General features: G+C 36.2%; 1 protein-coding gene across 1 annotated transcript in view; it reads left to right on the top strand.

Annotated features, from left to right (window-relative positions):
* Positions 1–22,449, top strand: part of RYR2 (ryanodine receptor 2) — a 697,569-nt gene that overhangs the window by 327,016 nt on the left and 348,104 nt on the right. The window contains exon 12 of the mRNA XM_054694896.1: positions 13,427–13,591. Within this exon, the coding sequence (XP_054550871.1) occupies positions 13,427–13,591 (165 nt within the window). The remainder of the gene's footprint in view (positions 1–13,426; positions 13,592–22,449) is intronic.

Here is a 22,449-nt window from a genome sequence, read left to right as displayed (position 1 = left end):
CCCACTTTCTCTGGTGAATCCTCTCACCCCCCGCATCTCTGGTCTGTACCCCAGCTCTTGTATGCATGGATAAATAAATCTTTAAAAAGCACACAAAATAACAAAGGTCTTAGAAATAGTTTAAAATTACTTGTTCAGTTGACATGACAAGCCTATGTTTTATTCATTTTTATATAATTTTATATTTCTGTTCTTCATTTAATGAAGATTTGGACAAAATGGACAAAATGGTTGGAATGGTATTGAATTACTGGTAGGAATGGTATTGAATTAATGGCTAGCTTTTGTATCAGAGATACAAAAATTTATAGCCTTGTTGCAGGTAAATGTAAATTTGGGTGAGAAAGGAAATAACTCTGAAAAGCAAGTAGGTTGAATATAGATCTCAAATGCTTAATCTCTTAGAAGTCTTGCTTTGGAGTGCAGAGAATGGCCAAGATGTCTCTGATTCTGTCAGTCCCCCTAAATCTCAGGAACGGCAACCAGTGTAGTTCTTCATTGGCTATGATGAAAATGGAGAGACAAAGCTGGTAAACTCCGATGGATAATAGTAAAGAGGATGTACATTTATTTCTTGTTTGGAAACATAGGGGAGCTCTGAAATGGAGTACTCTGGTGGACCTCAAGTGAGCAGTTGCTCCTTGTCTCTGTAGTTGGGAAGCACAGTTTATTTTATTGTGAACAAACTTGGTGCCTATGAACTTCTTCCAGTCTTACTAAGCAGAGGGTGGAACTTTGCTGGTCTACTTGTTGATACCACCTCAATATAAGAAAGAAAAAAAGTTTAACCTACTGAAGGAAAATCAGTTACTTGATGGTAGAATCCCTTTTCAAGTAGCACAATGGTACCTATTAAAGTGACATACAGCTGTATTATAACACACAATTGGAAAACGAAAAGGAAAAATGGCATCCTAGCAAGATGTAATTTACCAATAATAAATCAATCCCAAAGAAGTAGAGAAATATGAACAGCATATTAGAATGAATGACACTGGACAATTTTGTAAGATATAACATTTAAAAATATTTACAAAGGCAAAAGACAAAAGAGGAAAAGTGAAAGATATCTTTAGTTATCTTCTATGACAAAGATAGTCAATATTTTCTTAAAACTGAAAAATAAATAAATAGAAGTATAAGATATTTAACAATAAAAGGTTAAACAGTAAAATATAAAACCTAGTAGCTATTGTGGTGGAACAGAGGGAAGTTAGTGAGAGAAAGAGGAAAACACTATTTTCATCATCACACATAATCCTAGTCCAGTAAAAAAGAGGACAAGGTATTTCATCAAGAAGTTTACACACACACACACACATACACAGAGCCATGGACACATACAGTCAATGAAGAAAATAGACCACATTAATGTAAACTGGTACAACTTTTATGGAATAGGGTGTGGAGATTCCTTATAATATGAAAACTGGAGATACCATATGACCCACCTATACCACTGATTGTAATAATAGGTGAGGAAGAATTAAGGCAAAAAGAAAACTTTGAGTGACACAGAGGATACTTCATAGTATTAAAAAGTGCAAATCATTGAAGATGTAACAGTTACAAAATCTGTGTACCAGATAAAATAATGTAGTGTAAATATTCACAAAATGAAACCTATAAGAAAAAACAGAAAAACTTAGCAATGATAAAGATCAAGTTACTATCAGCTCAAAATAAGTAAAAAATAGTTAACATATAGAAGCTGGAAATAGTATTAATAAGTTACATATGTATATTTTATTCCATATGTGTGCTTATGTGTGCACACATGTGTGCCTGTGTGTGTCCTTGTCATTGAGGGCCTTTAGTGTGTCTGAGCCTGGAGACCTGTCCTCATGTCTCTGCCCTGGCATGAATACTCCTCCACTCCAGAATATCTGAAGGCCACATTGACCTGGGCTGGAGGCCAGGAATATGCAGTACTTCACACCCTCTTAATGGTTTTGGGGGACATTTGGGAAGAGGATCCCTTTATACCCCTACTCCTTGGCCTTTCTATAGACAGTACTTGCTCCATTTTTGTGATCCCTTGTAATTCCACCAGCAGAGCTAGGAATTCTCCATAACTAATCTCACTGAGTATTAGTAGCCTCATTTTATGGAAGGAAAGCCAAGACCTGGGGATAATGAATCACTTGACCAAGTCATTGATCGAAGAGGATAGAAGGACAGAAGAACCAGTAGATGCAGGGTCATTTCTGTCCAAGCCAACTGGCCAACGTGGGTTTAAACAACTCGGACTCAGTTCCTGACTGCTGGCTACTTCACTCATGCCCACCTGGCTTGTCAGTGGTGCGGCAGGAGCCCTGGGGTATGCCCTTGACCTCACAGGACCCCAAAGGGCTGAAACATCACTCCATCCCTCCATGAACGTCCAGACACCCACCTTACAGTGCTGTCTGTATTCTCCAAAAAACATGCTATGTAGAAATCTGAATACTGAGTTCATCTTTCTCTTTTCATTGTTTCTGTAACACTCCAATTCCTTTGTCCTCTAATAATTTTACTTTTGTCGTGGAAAGATGAATACTGACACTATCTTTTTCTTAATTCATTCTGTAACAATCCTAATTCTTCAGGAGGGTAAATGGATGCCTCTGGCAACACAGGGTCTACGGTATGGAAATGGAAAAGAAAAAAATAAATTAATATAGTTCATTTTTTTTCATACTTATTCATTGACCTAGCAGTCTAATTTTTTTTTTTTAAATAAAGGGGAGTTAATTTCACATTTTGTCATGGAAAAAGATTGGAAAAGACTCAAATGTTTAATGAACATATTTGATGCTAAATGATATTGGCCATCAGAATATACTGATCTGGGAACATATCCATGATAATATTTTTTGAGTGGAAAAGTTAAGTTGTAACAAAAATTCTTATTTTTAATTATCAAAGATACTCTGCATGTGTTTGTATATAATTATATATTCTTTGAACATGAAATAGCTTAGAAAGGTCAAAAATAGTAGGTTTATGAGAATATGAGTGCAGGAGATTTTTTTCTTTTATTTAACTTAAAAAAAATATGCATTATTTTGCCTGGTACCATAGCCTTATTTCTTTTGTAACAATACAAACTTAGCTAAAGCAAAAGCAATCATTGCACTGATATTTTTGGATGTAAGTTAGGTGCACTTTTATAAAGGTATTTCTTTAGGATGAATTACTAGAAATGGGAATACTGACCCAAAAGTAATGGATATCTTCAAAAGTGCTTAATAAAAATTTTTGCCCAAAGTAATAACTTTTGAATACATTTTCCTCCAACTCTGCTGATATTCTGTCAGTGTTAGAGTAAACATTTATTTATTTTTTTTTATTTTATTTAATATTTATTTATTTATTTATACAAGCACTGGGTACAGTCAGAAGCAGTGAGAGAATTCACCAGACCCAGAGCGGGAAACAGAACAGGCAGATTGATGAAATACACTGCTCAGGGGAGCAGCAGGTGTGGCAGGAGAGTTCTGCACGCCATGTCGGACCCTCGCAGATGGCCGGGGATCGAACTGGCGCTACAGAGGCTGTGGGCAGCTTCGCAGCTCAGCGCTCAACCACTGTGCCACCAGGGAGGCCCAGAGTAAACATATTTAAAGAATTTTTTTCTTTAGTCTCTGCTCAAGTTTTCTGTGTCTGGGTTTTGGCAATTGTGTAACAACCAATTTACTCTGAGATGAGAGAGATTGAAGGTTTCCAATGTTAACTTTTAACATAGCTCAGTTTCTCTGCCTTTTGCCAAGCACTCATGTTTATGGAACCATTCTTATATGTAGGTTGTTAATAACTTTCTGTCACACACTCCACTCATTTAATTCACAATGATAATTGCACATGATAACATGGTTGAAATTATTGAAGGGAGAGGTAAAGTGCGAGAACAATATTTTATTTTTAAAATCACATTAGAATTATAATGTTAAATCACTGGCAGATTAGGTAGAGTTTCTTTTCTACAAGGTAGAGAAAGTAGTTCTTCATTTTTCTTCTAAAATTACTTTTTAAATTATATATTAAGTAGTCATTATAGAAAATTTTAAAGGTGATACAAAAGTGCAATAAGGGAAAACTTAAAATCATGTATAAGCCATCACTAAGAAACAACTCTAGTCGACAGCAAACCACCGTGAATGCACCCCTGATTGAACTTGGATAAGAGAGACAACTCTATTTTGTGTATATTTTACTTTTTAGCAAATGTGTATATATATATTTAATATTAAATAGGGCTAATCCTATACTATATTACTATATCCTAAAAACTATAGTATATATACTAATCCTATACTACATATCATCTAATTTTTGTCTATATACTACTAAATTGCTTTTTTCACAATTGTGATAATGCTTCAATGTTCTGTTATAGAGATTTATCATTATTTATTCAGTTACTTCTTGATGTTGAATATTTCATTTTCATTGTTGTAAATGAAACTTTTTCTTTCTAAGTATTTCTGTACATTTTTACTGCTTCCTTTTGGAGAACTGAACTACTTGGCTAAAAAAGATGGTGGCTTTTAGGGTTTTGACTCTGAGAGCTCTCAGAGGGTAGAAGATTATCTATTTTGCACACTGTTGTGTGGTGCCTGTGGCTTAGTGGATTCTGGTAGTGTTCCAGTGACTGAAAATATACAGCCAAATAACCTTTGGGAATTAGTGCCAATATTCACAGCAAGCAGGAGGGTATGAAAGCTTGGATTTCAGTGTGACCTCATCAACAGATAATTAAAAAAAAAAATCTTTGCTACTTTTGATAGATAAACATCTATGATATCTTTATGTTCTATGAATTTTAAGTTAATTTCATTATGCAAAACCTACATAATTTTAGGCATATTATAATGTTGTATGGTAGTAGTAGTGAAACCATTCTAAGAGTAAGCAAGGAATCATTTCTTTATATTTACCTGAATGCAGTGATTTTTACTAGCAAATAAATGTGAATAAAACTGTTCTACACTTTATGCTCTTTCTCCAAGAGCAGTGGCTTTAGGCTTCTCTGCCAGTATGTGATTATCACGGAGTATTACAGAATGTATTTCAGACTATGAAAAGTATTTTGTGTATCCAAATATGTATGTGTATGTATATTCTCTGCAAGTATTTCAGAAGAGCTCCTAATCCTAACTAATGTGGACTGAAATAGAACCAAATAGCAATAAGGTGTCCCAGATTGTGGAGTTTTGAATTTAATAGTAATTTTTCATATATACTAAGCTAGATGTAGTCATTTGGGAATGGAAAGACATTTCTTATTTTTCAGTGAGTTGAAATCATATAGAGAGACTTAATTTTCCGGAGGTGAATGTTTAAGCTTTTCTCATGTCCTCAAACAGATTCTTTGAAACGCCCTTAGAAACTTTCTCTCATGGTTACTATCTTCTAACCAGGTTGTTCTGGGTCTAATGTGTAAGATTTTTAAAAGTGACTCTTGCTCACAATGCTTGACTTACAAGAAATAAAGGGTACAGCTGGTAATTTGGATTCCCTTTTGTTAGTCAAAAGTAGAATAGTGACTTTTGGGGGGTTGCCTTTCATGTAATAATGGTTGTCATCTTTAATTAATGCTTCTGGCTAAACTATCTTTTAGAATGCATTGTACTCTTCCTACTGTATTTTGAATGGTTCAGTTATTTTGGAATGGAATAGTTTTTTTGGTGTGAAAATTTGTGATTTTCCAAAAGTTTTTAGATATCCAATGATTCTGTAAGAGAAGTATAACTGTGATTGAAATTAAAACTCTGTATATATGTGTGTGATATCTTAGATGAAAGAAGCCATTAGTGTATGATTCTCATGTAATATTTTAGCTAGTTTTGTTTGGTAGAAAATGTGTTTTAAACAGAAGTTGTCCATGATTCTAGAAAAGTAGTTAATCTAATTATAAGGTCTTAAAAAACTTTCTGGGTTAACATATGTTAATTTGATATCTTAGTTTTGTTGAAATTAAGTTACTGAATTACCAACTGGTCTTTCAGGAAAAAATATATGGCACAGAAATACATGTCTGAAAATATTTTTATTTATTTATTTATTTATGCATACATACATACATACATACATACATACATACATACAAGCACTGGGTACAGTCAGAAGCGCGGAAGGGTGAGAGAATTCACCAGAGCCAGAGCGGGGAGCAGAGCAGGCAGAAGGACTGAAGTACACTGCTGAGGGGAGCAGCGGGCGGCAGGAGAGGTCTGTGCGCCATGTGGGACTCTCCTCCAGTGGCCGGGGAGCAGCCGGGGATTGAACAGAGGCTGCAGGCAGCTTCGCAACCCAACGCTCAACCGCTGCGCCACTAGGGGAGGCCTCATGTCTGAAAATAAATACATACATAGAGGTTTGTTGAGGAAAAAAGAAGCAATAAGTATATTCAAAATATAAACTTGTGTTTTACTGCAAGATGTATTCTGATGAAATTAAAACCCATTTATTATAAATGTTGTCTCCTACAGTTATATAATAAAGTAACATTGAACATGAAACCAACTAAAACAGAACAAAAGCAAAGTTCCTATTTAAAGGTGAAACTATATATTTTTTAAATAAAATATTTTTTTATATTGCCAATATCTTAGACAAAATGGTATAACTAAACAAATTTTTTAACTCTTGTTAATCATCAACATTTGGTTATGGGCCTTGTCTTTGAAATACATATTGTATTTACTCAAGGTGTATTTGATGCCTCATCTCCTTTTTAGTGCCAAAGAGAGGTTGAAAATGCTTGCCATATTTTTCATGCTATTTCTAAATAAAATAATGAGTGTGTAATTTTTGAAAGGCAAAGACTTTTCTTTATGTAATATATTTTCTTGATTCCACATATACTTTTACTGTGTCATTAGTAAATGACTATGGATTGACACAATTAATATCTTGCAAATCAAGTTTTCATTGATGAAAAATTAAACTTTTCTAGGTCAGATGAAAATACCAACATCTTGTGCTTAGGTGTAAGTGTTAGAAATTCTGAAATGAAATCATCTCTTTAGCATTTATATTGGTTTGCCCTTACCTATAATTGTGTGAGATTTGCTTGAAGAATATTAATATATTCTTGAAAATCTATAGATCATTAATATCATTCATACTACAGTTGTAAATAATGACTTTATAGGCTTTTTCTATTAATATAAGGAGAATTTCCCTTCTCATTGAGATTCCTTTGGTGTTGATATAAACACTCAACAATCAACTCTCAAATAGTGAGGATTAGCAAAAGAATCAACAACTGTTGATTACTTTATTCACAATAAACTGAATATAGTAGAAAGTAGCTTATAATATAGCTATGTCTTCTACTTTTCATGCAGCTTCATTGAGATATAATTGACATATAACATTGTATAAGTTAAAGGTATGCGATATGTTGTGATACACGTATATAATTCTAAAATAATTTTTGGTCTCCTTTTAAAGAAAACATTTTACATAATGATTTCAGTTTGACTTGTGTAGGTGTTCTTAGACCTTTGCTTCACTTTCTCTACTCTAGAGGTTTTTTTTTTTTACCATCACTTTCGCTTTCAAGTATATAGAAATGTCAGTTTTAATAATAAGGTTGATCTTGCCAATCACATATGTATTCTACTCCCCCCAAGATGTAATTATTTTTTAGCTTAAAATGCCAGTAAAATATTCCTGTGGGTGCTTTTCTCCAGTTTTCTTTCTCCCATGCACCATGAATAGAAACTTTTTGCTATTGAAATGTTGGAATGCCAACCTCAAATAAGATTGCTGATGAGATCACAAGAATTATGGAGCAAGTGGCAAAAATAGAATATATTTTTAAAGCATATTTTTTAGTATGTTATTTCTATTTGGGACTTTTAGGCTTGAATGAGACAGTATTTGAAATGTTTTATAACATAGAGAGTCAGATAATGAAAATGAGAGTAATGGTTCACTTATATGCCAAATATATGCTGAGCACCTTATCACCTATAAAAATTTCAACTCTATGAATTTGAGATACTATTTTAAATCTCATTTTTAATCTACTATTTTCATTCAGCAGGTAAGGAAACTGAAGCTTAGATGAATTAGGTGCCAGACCAGTATTAGAACACAAATAGTAAATCTACAGTCCTCTTTAATAAAATAATTAAAAATTTATTAATATATATATATATAGCTCACATATATTCTCCTATATTATAGTTGTTCTGTGATTGATTAAATATCCAAAAAATAAAAATAAAATGGAAAACATAGTGTTTTTTTTTCCAAATAGTTATAGTAAGTTATCAATGGAGATACATTCTACGTTTAATAAAGATTAAACTCAAAATTATTTTTTATAGTAACCCTTTGTCAAGGTTTGTTGATAGCATGATAAAAAATAATGCCAACTATAGTTTTACAGAGGATATAGAAAGCTTTCAGTTTTTATGCTTATCCTTATGCTCACAAAAACAGAGCCAGTATGAAATATGTATATAAAGTATGTAAATCTGTTACCTTGTTTCACTGCTGCTAAAGAACCCCCTCAAAGAAGCTCCTAGCACAAGAAATTTTTCAAATCCCTTCTCTTCACAAACCACTCATCACAGAGTCTCCTCATGAGATTTCTGACCACCAGGGAACACAAGATCTGTATATACATTTGCAGCACTGCTTCAAAAGGGCTACACTTAGTCAGGCTTGTTAGTCCTAGGCTAATGACTCTAGCAATTCAAGAGTCATTTTTCACAGAAATGAAGTCTTCTGTGGCACATTGTGGTACCATATGAAGCAAATTAAATTTTTTTTGATCATGTAATTATATTAACTTTAACCACTTTGTATTAAGGAGAACTGGCTACTATAAAACCAGCACTCTACCATCTATACACATAGACCTCTTCCTTCTTATCAGCCATTTGACAGAATAATTTGAATGCTTTTAAGGATACTCTAATTAATGCTAGAAGAATCTCTTTGAACTACCTGGTCCATATTATTTGAACATCATCCTACAGCACTTCATTTCTTACTGAGTTTAGTCTGGTATATGTAATGCCTACATATAACTTTATTAGGCCACAATTGTTTAGAAATTGTTTTTACTTTGCAATGAGTCAGTTTGATAGACCCACTGCCAAAGCATCACTTGATGTTTTTCAGGCTGAAGTTTTAACTTCTGTATGATTTTGATGTTCATTTGCAATTTTTTCCAACATTAATGAGTGAAATTAGTTGAATGCCATGATTGGGAGTAGTCCATAATTTTATTTTCTATGCAGCATCTGAAGGGCTATATGATTTCTTGCCAAATATTCATTAATTTAATAAACCTTCATTGAGAATCTAGTGTATTACAGGCACTGTTCTGGTCCAGGGGACACAGGTCAATGGAGTGAAGGAACCAGACATATGATTCCTGCCCTTGAAAAACTAATTGATAGTCAAGTGGCAAAAAAGGCAGTTTAGGGCTATTTTAATAAAGTGCCAACATTTTTCTGATAATTAAACTACTGCATGGTATGAATGCACATGAATAAAAAGAGAAAATATGCAAAAGGAAAGTCTTCTTAATAACTCTAGTTGGTGTCAAAAAGAGTTGTTTTCTCTTTGAGCATATGGTTCTCAAGACCTGAAGAGTATTCTTAAAAGATTGACAATAAGACTATTAAATTTAATGATGGATGTTAATGAATGCTATAGTAATAGTGAGAATTTCAACATTTTCTTTATTAAATGCAGGAGGCTTTTGATTTAATTTTGTATCATCTTTTGAGAGAAGTTTCCACTTAATGGCAAAATATTTGTATTTGAGTTGCCTATATTTGAGATGTTGTGCTTAGAAAATTTCTACTGATCATTCAATTTACTAATTTCTTAGTCTTAATTCCAGTCTGATGTTAAGCTAATCCAATTATTGTTTTCATTTTTTTATATTTCATAACTAATATTTTTCTCTCTGCTTATTATTCATATATTTTCCTTTGTTCTTGACCATATTTTATATTTCTATTAGTTGCTTTAAAGTCCTTGATTGCTGATTTTATTTATTTATTTATTTATTTAAAGGTCAAGTTTTTTTTTTTTAAAGATTTATTTATTTATTTATTTATACGAGCACTGGGTACAGTCAGAAGAGCAGGAGGGTGAGAGAATTCACCAGAGCCAGAGCGGGGAGCAGAGCAGGCAGAAGGACCGAAGTACACTGCTGAGGGGAGCAACTGGCATGGCAGGAGAGGTCTGTGTGCCATGTGGGACCCTCGCCACCAGTGGCCAGGGATCGAGCTAGCGCTGCAGAGGTTGCAGGCAGCTTCGCAGCCCAGCGCTCAATCGCTGCACCACCGGGAAGGCCCGATTGCTGATTTTAAATGTCACCTTTGCATCAATTTCTATTGATTTTTTTAATAGAGGTCACATTTTTATTTAAAAAATACAGTATGGATCATTTTTTGTTTCTCCACATTTATTTATTTTTGACAGTATATTGAATATTAGAAGTGACATCTTATACTGAATTTTTTTTTCCTTGAAGTCTGAGTTTTGTTTTGGCAGAAGTTCTTTAACGTTTCTAGATGGAAGTTCCAGTGTTTCTCTCTTTTGTAGTGGGCAAATGCTTATATCACTGCTCAGTTATTTCAACCCCTACTGCTGCCAATATATCAGGGCCTTGCCTAAGCATTTGCAGTTTGGTGGTCAATAGGAATTTGAGTCAAAAAAAGGAATTTTAGTCCATAAGCAAATTTTGTGAATACTTCATTGGTCCAGGACCTAACTCATCTAGTTTTCTGGCTTCTTATGAGCCCTAAACTCTGTCTTCTAATACCTGAAATCAGTAAGGCAGCAGCTTTCTTCTGCCTGAGCTATAGGCAGATTGATCAGGGCATACCCCCAGGCAAAAGGAAACTTTATTAAATTGCCTGGGTGCTGTTCATCTTTAGAGATAAATCCATTCTCCAATTTCTCCCTGCTTTGGATCTCTCTAATGTACCTTCAAATAGATTCTGAAAAGTATCTTTTCCCAATTCTATGATTGTTCTCTATGGGCAGAATAGCCAATTATATTACTCAACCATTCCCATTGCAACAATAATTTAAAAAAAAATCTACAAAGTGATGATGAGACCACTAACTTAAATATAGTATAGGTAAGTGCAGAGTTTTAGTGAGACTGTTCCTTGCTTGTACTCTATTTCCAGTAACAGAGACTAAATTTTTGGGTTTTAGTAGATGCTTCTACCAACTATCATTTTCTTTACTCATGTTATGCTTATGTTTATGGTTGTTCAAAGCATCTAGATTATTTTGACCGAATTTGTCCTAAACCTGAATACCAGAAATGAAGGGAAATAAAAGAAGGAAAGAACATGACTGACCTTTGTTGTTTCATAAGGACACCTTTTCCCCCTAATGTCACTTTAGCAGTTCTTACTTGACTTGAGGATCAGAGTAATTACTAAAACAGTCATCATCAAGTTTCACAATTAAAACTTCTAATCCAGAGAGTGATATGAACTACTTCAATAAAAAGCAAACAAAGTGTAACTCTATAGTTAGTAATTGCAACTTCTTAAAACACAATCCCAAATCCTATAAACAGACCACAAACTAATTTTCTTGGATAAAAGAAAAATAAAAAAGAAGAATGTTAGAAGATGATTGTTTTATTCTGAGTAGATAACTGCATTGTTACATTTTTTTCTGATAGTTTAATTTTCCAATCCATAGGGTTGGTATAATAGATTAGTAGTTTTTCTTGTTTGATAGAATGAGATCAGAATTTATCTCCTTTTTTGCAAATCCTTAGATTAGTGTTTTAAGTGATTTGCAACATGGTTAATTCAATTCAATTTAGAATTGTATTCACTTTCTAGTATGACAGTATGACTAACTTTTTTGTGTTAAGAATTTCAACTCATTGGGCCTCCCCGGTGGCACAGCAGTTGAGTGCTGGGTTGCGAAGCTGCCACGGCCTCTGCGGAGCCGGTTCGATCCCCGGCTGCTCCCCGGCCGCCGGAGGAGGGTCCCACATGGCGACCTCTTCTGCCGCCCGCTGCTCCCCTCATCAGTGTACTTCGGTCCTTCTGCCTGCTCTGCTCCCCGCTCTGGCTCTGGTGAATTCTCTCACCCTCCCGTGCTTGTGACTGTACCCAGTGCATGTATAAACAAAACAAACAAACAAACAAACAAACAAATAAATAAATAAAACATGCCTCTATTAAAAAAAAAAAAGAATTTCAACTCATTTTACTTTTAATTTTTTTCATTGATGGAGTGTTCATAATCAGTGCTGTTATTAGTACAATATAGACATTAAAAATCTGTCCAAATTATATTTTAGTTGAATTGTTCCTGTTTGCACAACACACATAAATTTTACTTCAACCTAATCTTTAAAAACATTTGTGTAAAAACAAAAAAAGATGTAACTATTAAAATTTCAAACAAAAGTCATAACCAAAGGTTAGAAGAAAAATTTGACAAGGAAAGTTAGATCCAGGAGGAAAATAAGAAATCACAGTAAGGATGTACTGCCACCAAAAAAAAAAAATTAGTTTTTTTTTCCCTCTGTTATTTTAAGGGTGATACAGAACTTTAAGGTATTGTGAGTTCCTGACTATCAAAATTAAGAATGATAGGGAGAATGGAAAGGGAGCATGATGTAGGAAGACGAATTGAAATAATTTAGGAGTTAAACTAAATAGTTGCTCTGAGAGAACTGTTTTTTGCTTCAAAAAAATCTGCTTCAAAAAACCATAGGGAGTGTAGTATAGTAGACTTTTAGGAGTGAATACCTCTGTAGTCCAAGCTGTAAATGCATTGTTGGAAATAGAATTTCAACTTTCGTAAGTTCAAATTAAATCATCATTTACTTCCTTCTTAACAACTGTCATCATTATCAACACTATTTTCATGGTCAAAAATTAAAATGATCAAAGTATTTTATTACAGGTCCTCTGTGCTGAAAACTTTATATACATCATCTCATTTTCTGATATTGGGGGAGATTTTCTTGTTAGCTTTATTCACACACAAGAAAACTGAGACTTCAATGGTTTGTTTAACTTGTCCTAAGTTCAAAGAAGTTGGATTTAAAACTGAATTTTTTGTCCTCTCTACTCATATTCTTAACTAACAATAATGGAAAGAATAATCTGGAATGAATATGAAGCTTAAACTTCTCATTTAAAATATTTCTTGTCTGTAGTTTGCCAATAAGCTATATAAAATTTTGTGTAGCCAACACAGTTTTCCATTAACATGAGTGAATGAAGAATGTGTTATTTATGTTTTGCAATTTCTTCAATTTTCAGTAGAAGCTAAAGTAGAGTATCTGGCTATTATAATTTCAGGGACCAAAGAGTGCTGAATGTTTCAAGGAATATATTGTTACAAGGTAAATTTCTTTCAAAGCAAAAAAAAAAAAAATTAAAAAACCTTGCCTATATATTTTTTTCTGTCTTTTTAGGAAAAATTGGATGTAGGGGTGAGAAAAGAAGTTGATGGCATGGGAACATCAGAAATAAAATATGGAGACTCAATGTGTTATATACAACATGTAAATACAGGCCTGTGGCTGACTTACCAGTCTGTGGATGTGAAATCTGTGAGAATGGGATCCATACAGCGTAAGGTAAGGTTATGTAGAAACACTATTTATAGCAGTCATCATTTGATGATTAATAACCAGAAACTATGACGAAAAGAGGTAGCTAACACTTTCATTCAATGAAATTTTCAATAAAACCCATAATTTACATGCAAACAGTCAAATCCCAACATGTTATACTACTTGGTTTTTGGAAGGTGAGGTTTTTGTTAGGGGAAGATTGCTAAGTATTACATCACTGATTTAAATATTTAATGAAGTAATGTGTTTTTTCTCCATTTCTTGCCTAGTCTACTTAATTCTCTTTGTTGTCCATACTGCTGCTGGAATTTCGCTTAGAATGTGGATGTGCTCTTGCACCCCAACCTCCAAGACCTTTACCCACCCCTCCTTATTTGCAAAGCAGTGGGCCCACACTTTCATAATAATGTGATGCCTTCCTGACCTACTTCCACCTCCTCTCTGCTCTATTCTTCTATCTTTTGGCTGTTCTGGAACCATTATCTTCAGTTTCCCTAGCATGCCAATTTTAAAGGAATACCTTTAAAAACTCTAATATCGGGGCCTCCCCGGTGGCGCAGTGGTTGAGCGCTGGGTTGCGAAGCTGCCTGCAGCCTCTGCGGCACCGGTTCGATCCCCAGCAGCTCCCAGCCACCGGAGGAGGGTCCCACATCGTGCGCAGACCTCTCCTGCCACCAGCTGCTCCCCTCAGCAGTGTACTTTGGTCCTTCTGCTTGCTCTGCTCCAAGCTCTGGCTCTGGTGAATTCTCTCACCCTCCTGCACTTCTGACTGTACCCAGTGCATGTATAAAAAAAACAAACAAACAAATAAATAAATAAATAAATAACATGCCTCTATTAAAAAATAAAATGATAATATCTTTTTTTTCCCTCTACTCAATTCCAATCCATCCTCCAGAGCTTCTATTTAAAGATGATCTTAAAAATTCTTTCTAGCTCACCGTTACCCTTACACCCTTTTGTGTATTTTCAAAACATTCATGTATAAATTACTATATGTTGTATGTATTCTCTCTCCCCCCGCCACATAGATAGTACTGGATTTACATTGTTCATGTTTCCTGTTTTTACACCAAAACACCAAAGTGTCACAGTACATAGAATCTAATAACAAGACAGATGTTATTTCTCCAAATGTGAAACCTTGCAAAGAAAGACTGCCATGTCGCAGAAATTTTTATGTTCAACAGAGTAACAATGTAACATATACATACTCCAGTATAAATTGTGCAAGGTTATTGGATGTTAGAGGGACCTGTTCTAATTATAGTCAAGTCCCAGACTGGTTTTACTTTGATGATGTTGGACTTAGCTACATCCTATATTCTCCTTCCTTCCTCAGAACAGTGGGTGTGGATCCTGGCCAGCTCTCCTGCAGACCTGTCTAATATTTGTAATGAGATAATCGTTATATTTTCTTTGAGTTCTTTGATTTAGGACCATACATTTAGATGTATTTGTTTGTACTTGGTATTTGTGAAACATTCTTTATTAACTTAAGCTGAGCCTGCCTGCTTTTTAACTTTTTATTATGGAAAATTGAAACACATACAAAGAAAATAAAATAGTAAGGTAAACCTCTGTATATCCATCACTCACCTGCAAATTTTCATGCACTCTCCCTACTGGTCTCATTTATATCTCCACCTCCCCAACAAATCCCACTGCATCTTTCTATTACATATTAATTTAACTTTTTGTCATTAACTTCCACATGGTATTGTCTGTCATAATTTTATTATTTTATTGTCCTTTGTATATTATATCTGATGCTCTGTGTTCTTGCTTTCTATTATATTTTTAGCCTGCTATATATATATATATATATATATATATATTTAATTAATTTATTTATGCAAGCACTGGTTACAGTCAGAACCGCCAGAGGGTGAGAGAATTCACCAGAGCCAGAGTGTGGGACAGAACAGGCAGACTGACGAAGTACACTGCTGAGGGGAGCAGCGGGCGGCAGGAGAGGTCTGCGCACGATGTGGGACCCTCGCTGGTGGCCAGGGATTGAACGGGCGCTGCAGAGGCTGCAGGCAGCTTCGCAGCCCAGCGCTCAACCGCTGCGCCACCAGGGAGGCCTGCTTTATACATTTTATCCTCTCAAAGAAACAAATTTGAGTTTATGCATTCTTTCTAACTTTTCTTTGATCTCTAGTTCATGTCAACTTTATGTTACATTAATGTCATTATGTCAACTTTTCATTAAAATTTATAACCTGAAATGAGTAATATATTCTTATATTTTAGTCATCCGTTCCTTGTTAATGAAGATTAAGTCTATGAAATTGCCTTTGAATATAAATATGTCTCTCTCAATGATTTTGGTAAAAGAATTTCCTCTATATTTTCTTCATTAATAGTTTATAATTTTGCTTTCTGTTACTAATTTTAGCTCACTACATCTAGTTAGATGCACTATAACTTCTCACTATAAGTGCTGAGCAAGAAAATGTAGACATAAATGGGTACCTATTGCATGATTCCAATTATATATGTATGTGTATGTGTGTGTATATGTGTGTGTATTATATATATATATATATATATATATTATACACACACACTATACAGCATACCTATGGTGGAGAGCAAGGGTAGGAAGGGAGCACTAAGATTTTTTTTTTTTTTTTCTGGGTGATGCATATGTCTTACATCTTTTTTTTTTTTTTTTTTTTTTTTTATAAATTTTATTGTTATATTCCCCATACAATTGCAGCCCCCCATTCTGACCCCAATCCCTCCCTCCCGCCCCCGCCCCCTAAAAGTGTCTCTGGTTCATAGTTTTTTGTTGATTTTGATTTTCACTTTCTTATAGTTTTTCATTTTCCTGGTCCATTATTTAAGTTTTCTAGATTCCTGCTATGAGTGAGACCATCCGGTATTTTTCTTTTTCTTTTTGGCTTATTTCGCTGAGCATGATCCCTTCCAGCGTCATCCATGTTGCAGCAAATTGCATGTGTTTATCTTTTTGAATGCTGAGTAATATTCCATGGTATATATGTACCACATCTTCTTGATCCAGTCATCTATTTTTGGGCATTTGGTTGTTTCCAAAGCTTAGCTATTGTAAACAGTGCTGCTATAAACATAGGGGTGCAGGTGTTCTTTGGAATTGATGTTTCTGTGTCCTTTGGGTAAATACCTAGGAGTGGAATTGCTGGGTCATATGGAAGCTCTATGTTTAGTAGGTCCAGAAATCTCCACACAGCTTTCCACAGTGGTTGGACCAGTTTGCATTCCCACCAACAGTGCAGAAGAGTTCCTTTTTCTCCACACCCTCGCCAACATTTGTTGTTGCTAGTTTTTTTAATATGTGCCATTCTCACTGGTGTAAGATGGTATCTCATGGTAGTTTTGATTTGCATTTCCCTGATTACAAGTGATGTTGAACATTTTTTCATATGCCTGTTGGCCATTTGCATTTCCTCTTCAGAGAAGTTTCTTTTAAGCTCTTCTGCCCATTTTTTGACTGGATTATTTCTTTGTTGTTGTTGAGTCTCATCAGCTCTTTGCAGATTTTTGTGATCAGTCCTTTATCATTAGTGTTGGGTGCAAAAATGTTCTCCCAGTTGGTGGGGTTTCTCTTTGTTTTTGTTATTGTCTCTTTTGCTGTGCAAAGCTCTTTAATTTGATATAGTCCCAGCTGTTTATCTTTGCCTTCACTATCACTGCTTTGGGTGATGTGTCTGTAAAGATGTCTTTGATGTGCAAATCACGTAGTGTTTCGCCTATATTTCCTTCTATATATTTTATGGTTTCAGGTCTTATGTCTAGTTCTTTAATCCATTTTGAGTTGATTTTTGTGTATGGTGTGAGGTGGTGGTCAAGCTTCATTCTTTTGCATGTAGCGACCCAGTTTTCCAGCACCATTTATTGAACAAACTTTCTTTGCTCCAATGCATAGTCTTTGCTCCTTTGTCAAAGATTAGTTGACCATAAATCTGTGGGTTTATTTCTGGATTTTCTATTCGATTCCATTGGTCTGTATGTCTGTTCTTGTTCCAATACCATGCAGTTTTGATGATTATGGCTTTGTAGTATAGTTTGAAGTCTGGGAGTCTGATGCCTCCATTCCCTTCTTTTTTTTAAGGAGAGCTTTGGCTATTCGGGGTTTTTTGTGATTCCATATGAATTTCATCAATAATTTTTCTATTTCTTTGAAGAATGACATTGAAATTTTGATTGGAATAGCATTGAATCTGTACATTGCTTTTGGAAGGATGGCCATTTTAATAATGTTTATTCTTCCAATCCATGAGCAGGGATGTCTCTCCATTTCTTTGTGTCTTCTTCTATTTCTTTTAACAGTGTTTTATAGTTTTCTTTGTATAGGTCCTTTACCTCTTTTGTTAGATTTATTCCCAAATATTTGATTTTTTTTGTTTCAATAACAAAAGGGATGGTCTTTTCGATTTCTTCTTCTTCAGATTTATTGTTTGTGTATAGGAAGGCTACTGACTTTTGCGTGTTGATTTTGTATCCTGCCACTTTACTGAACTGATTGATGAGTTGAATTAGCTTTTCTGTGGAGTTTTTGGGGTTCTCTATGTATAATATCATATCGTCTGCAAATAGTGATAGTTTGACTTCTTCTTTTCCTATTTGGATTCCTTGGATGTCTTTCTCTTGTCTTATTGCCCTGGCTAGGACTTCCAGTATTATATTGAAAAGCAATGGTGAGAGTGGACATCCTTGTCTTGTTCCAGATCTTAATGGAATTGCTTTCAGCTTTTCACCATTGAGAATGATACTGGCTGTTGGCTTGTCATAGATGGCCTTTATGATGTTGAGGTATGTTCCTGTATCCCAAGAACTTCAAGGGCTTTTATCATGAATGGGTGTTGCACTTTGTCGAAAGCTTTCTCAGCATCTATTGATATTATCATATGGTTTTTATATTTCTTTTGTTGATGTGTTGGATAACGTTGATTGATTTTCGGATGTTAAACCATCCTTGTGCCCCTGGAATGAATCCAACTTGGTCGTGGTGAATTATCTTATGGATACATTGTTGGATTCTGATAGCTAAAATTTTATTGAGGATTTTTGCATCAGTGTTCATTAGGGAGATTGGCCTGTAGTTTTCCTTTTTTGTGTTGTCCTTGTTCGGTTTTGGTATTAGTGTAATGTTGGCTTCATAGAACGTGTTGGTATTGTCCTTCCTTCTCAATTTTTTGGAAGAGTTTGTGAAGGATAGGCACTAATTCGTCTCTGAATGTTGGTAGAATTCATTTGTAAATCCATCAGGTCCTGGGCTTTTGTTTTTGGGGAGGTTTTTGATTACCATTTCAATTTCGCTAATTGTAATTGGTCTGTTTAGGTGTTCTATTTCTTCTTTATCTAGCTTTGGGTGATTGTAGAGTTGTAGGAATTTGTCCATCTCCTCTAGATTGTTAAACTTGTTTCCATATAACTGTTCATAGTAGTTACTGATTATTCTTTTGATTTCTGCTGTGTCCGTTGTGATTTCTCCTCTTCATTGATGATCCTGTTTATTTGTGCTTTCTCCTTTTTTCCTTTGTGAGCCTGGCTAGGGGTTTGTCTATTTTATTTATTTTTTCAAAGAACCAGCTCTTGGTTTCATTGATCTTTTGGATTGTTTTTTGTTTCAATTTCATTTATTTCTGCTTTGGTTTTTATTATTTCTTTCTTCTACTGGTTTTGGGGTTTCTTGTTGTTCTTTTTCTAGATCTTTGAGCTTCGAGATTAGGTTGTTTCTTTGCGTTCTTTCTTGTTTCTGATGTGAGCTTCTATTGCTATATATTTTCCTCTTATTACTGCTTTTGCTGCATCCCATACATTTAGGATATTGGTGTCCTCCTTGTCGTTCAATTCAAAAAATTTTTAATTTCTTCTTTGATCTCCTTAGTCCAATGGTCTTCCAGTAGTGTGGTTTTAATCTCCATGAGGTAGGAAAGTTCCTTGCCTTCTTTTATGGTTTATTTCTAGTTTGATGCCTTCATGGTCAGAAAAGATGGTTGATATGATTTCAATCTTGGTGTATCTGTTGATGTTTGTCTTGTGCCCCAGTATGTGATCGATCCTGGAGAATGATCCGGTGCGCTTGAGAAAATGTGTACTCCGTTTTTTTTGGGGTTTAGTGTTCTATAGATGTCTGTTAAGCCCAAATGCTCTAGGTCTTTATTTAGAGCTTTGGTTTCTTTACTTATTTTTTGTCTTGTTGATCTATCCATTGTTGATAGTGGTGTGTTGAAGTCTCCCACTACGTATGTGTTTTCTCTGATGTCTGTTTTCAGAGAGGACAACAGTTGTCTGATATATTTTGGTGCTCCTTCGTTGGTGTATATTGTTAATGAGTGTTATTTCTTCTTGAAGTATTGTCCCCTTGATCATAATGTATGTGACCATTGGGGTCTCTTTTTATCTTTTTGAGTTTGAAATCTGTTTTATCTGATATAAGTATAGCTGTTCCTGCTTTCTTTTTTGGTCCATTTGCTTGTAGGATTGTTTTCCATCCTTTAACTTTGAGCCTATTTTTATCTTTTGTAGCTAAATGTGTTTCCTGGAGACAGCAAAAGGTTGGGTTTTGTTTCTTAATCCAGGCTGCAACTCTGTGTCTTTTTATTGAAGAGTTTAGTCCATTTACATTTAGAGTTAATATTGATATGTTAACATCTGTATTTGCCATTGTGTGTTGTTTTTCCTTGATTTTATTTATTTATTCTTTTAATAACTTTTTTTTTTTTTTGGCCTTCTTTCATTGTTATTCGTCGCTCTGAGGTTCTGGCTTTAGAACTCCTTGTAGTATTTTTTGGAGTGGGGGTTAGTTGCAATGAAATTCCGGAGTTTCTGTTTGTCTGGAAGGTCCATATTCTTTCTTCAAAGAGGAAGGAGAGCTTTGCGGGATAGAGTATTCTTGGTTGGCATCTGTTTTCTTGGAGTCTGTTGACTATGTCCCTCCACTCTCTCCTTGCCCGTAGTTTTTCTTCGGAGAAGTCTGATGTCAGCCTGATTGGTTTTCCTTTGAATGTTATCTGTTTCTTCCCTCTTGCCAGCTTCATTATTTTTTCCTTGTCCTGGATCCTTGGGAGCTTTACTATTATGTGTCTTGCTGTATTTTTCCTTTCGTCGTGGAAGTTTGGTGTTCTTCTTGCTTCTTGTATATCAATTTTCAGCTCCTTCTTCACATTTGGGAGTTCTCTTCAATTATCTCTTTGAATATTTTCTCTGTTCCTACATCTCTCTCCTCTCCTTCTGGTATTCCTATAACTCTTATATTTCCTTTCCTCATGGAGTCCGATAGTTCCCGAAGTCTTTCTTCGTTCTTTTTCCTTCGTACTTCTCTTCCTTCTCTGTTTTGGTTCTTTTTATTTCTGTGTCTTCAAGATTACTTATTCGTCTTCCATTTCATCTATTCTGCTTTCATTGCTTTCCCAGAATTCTTTAGTTCTTCCATTAATTCTTTGATCTCCTGCATTTCTTTTACTTCCCTCTTTAGGGACTCAATTTCTTTCTTCTGACCATTGTTTCCCTCTCTAGGGACTCATTGCATTCTTCTGATTGTTGATTATTTTCCCTTATCATTGTTTTCCTTTATGACTTCTGTCAGTTTTTTAATCACAGCAATTTTAAATTCTCTTTCTGGAAGGCTCAGAAATTCTTCCAAGTATTGTCTTTGCAATCTGGGGGCTGGCTTTCTTTTTGTGGTGTGCTTTTTCTCTGGAGAGTGCTAGGTTGCGTGTGGTTCTTCTCCTCCCTACTGTCTGTTTTCTAATTTGCCGTATGCGTTGGGACACTGTGTTGTTGGGACTTGCCGGCATCTTGGGTGGGCTTCTCTGTTCCCCTCTGGTTCTTCCAGGAGTCATCTGTCAGTTTCAAGCAGCCTTTACTGGAGAAAGGTCCCTGTTCTAAAATGCCGATGTGGGGACACACTCCCCTGTGCGCCTGGTCTGCCCCGGCGGTGGGTTCCTGCTCCCCTCTGGGCTTGGACTGCAGGCCAGAGGGGGTCTGGCGTGGCGAACTTCCCCCGCTCACCTCTGGCTCCTGAGGAAGCCTTCTGCAGGTAGTCTTTACTGAAGAAATGTCCCTGTTCTAAAATGGTGATGTGGGACACACTCCCTGCGTGTCTGGTCTCAGGCACACTCTTCTGCGCGCCTGGTCTGCCCCGGCTGTGGGTGCTCGCTCTCCTGTGGGCTCAGACTACTTGTTCGGAAGGAGCCAGGTGTGGGCTAACTCCCCAGCTGGCCACTAGCTCCTTCAGTAGCCTGTGCTGGGGTCAAGTCGCTAGGTGGCGCCAGAGATCTCTCCTAGAGCCCTTGGGGAGCTGATTTTCCACCACGTGGGACAGGAGCAGAGCGGGATGGTAGGGTACACCTCAATGGCTTTGGGGTGCTGTGTCTGCCTTGTGCCCCACCGTCGTGGGAACCCACGCCCCTAATTTCGTGCCCGGGTCTCAGTTCCAAAGCCCTCAGTTCCAGGACGCGGGCTGTAGCCCAGATCAGTGGCGCGGGAATGGCGCCTTTTGAATCCTGCTCCCCTGCCTGGGCGCCTTGTTCCTGCTCACTCAGGAGGGCCTCCGCCGGGTCTCAGTTCCAAAGCCCTCAGTTCCAGGACGCGGCTATAGCCCAGATCAGTGGCGCGGAATGGCGCCTTTTGAATCCCGCTCCCCTGCCTGGGCTCCTTGTTCCTGCTCACTCAGGGAGGGCCTCCGCCGTCTCCCCAAGCCTAGGTCGCAGGCGCAGGGCCCTGGGCAGCTGCAATCCGAGCGCCGCTTTCGCGCAAGCTTACCGGGCGGCCGGGGCTGTGTGCTGGTGCTGGTCTCCTCCTGGGGGCGGGGCTCTCTTTAATGGCGCCTGGAGCTCACCTCTGCGGCGGATCCTGCAGGTTCGCCC

This window comes from Talpa occidentalis, unplaced genomic scaffold, assembly GCF_014898055.3.
Source record: "Talpa occidentalis isolate TD23 unplaced genomic scaffold, MPIMG_talOcc4v2.1 talOcc4.14, whole genome shotgun sequence".
NCBI classification, from domain to species: domain Eukaryota; kingdom Metazoa; phylum Chordata; class Mammalia; order Eulipotyphla; family Talpidae; genus Talpa; species Talpa occidentalis.
The sequence above is the reverse complement of the archived record's forward strand: the minus strand, read 5'-3'. Positions and strand labels throughout refer to the sequence as shown.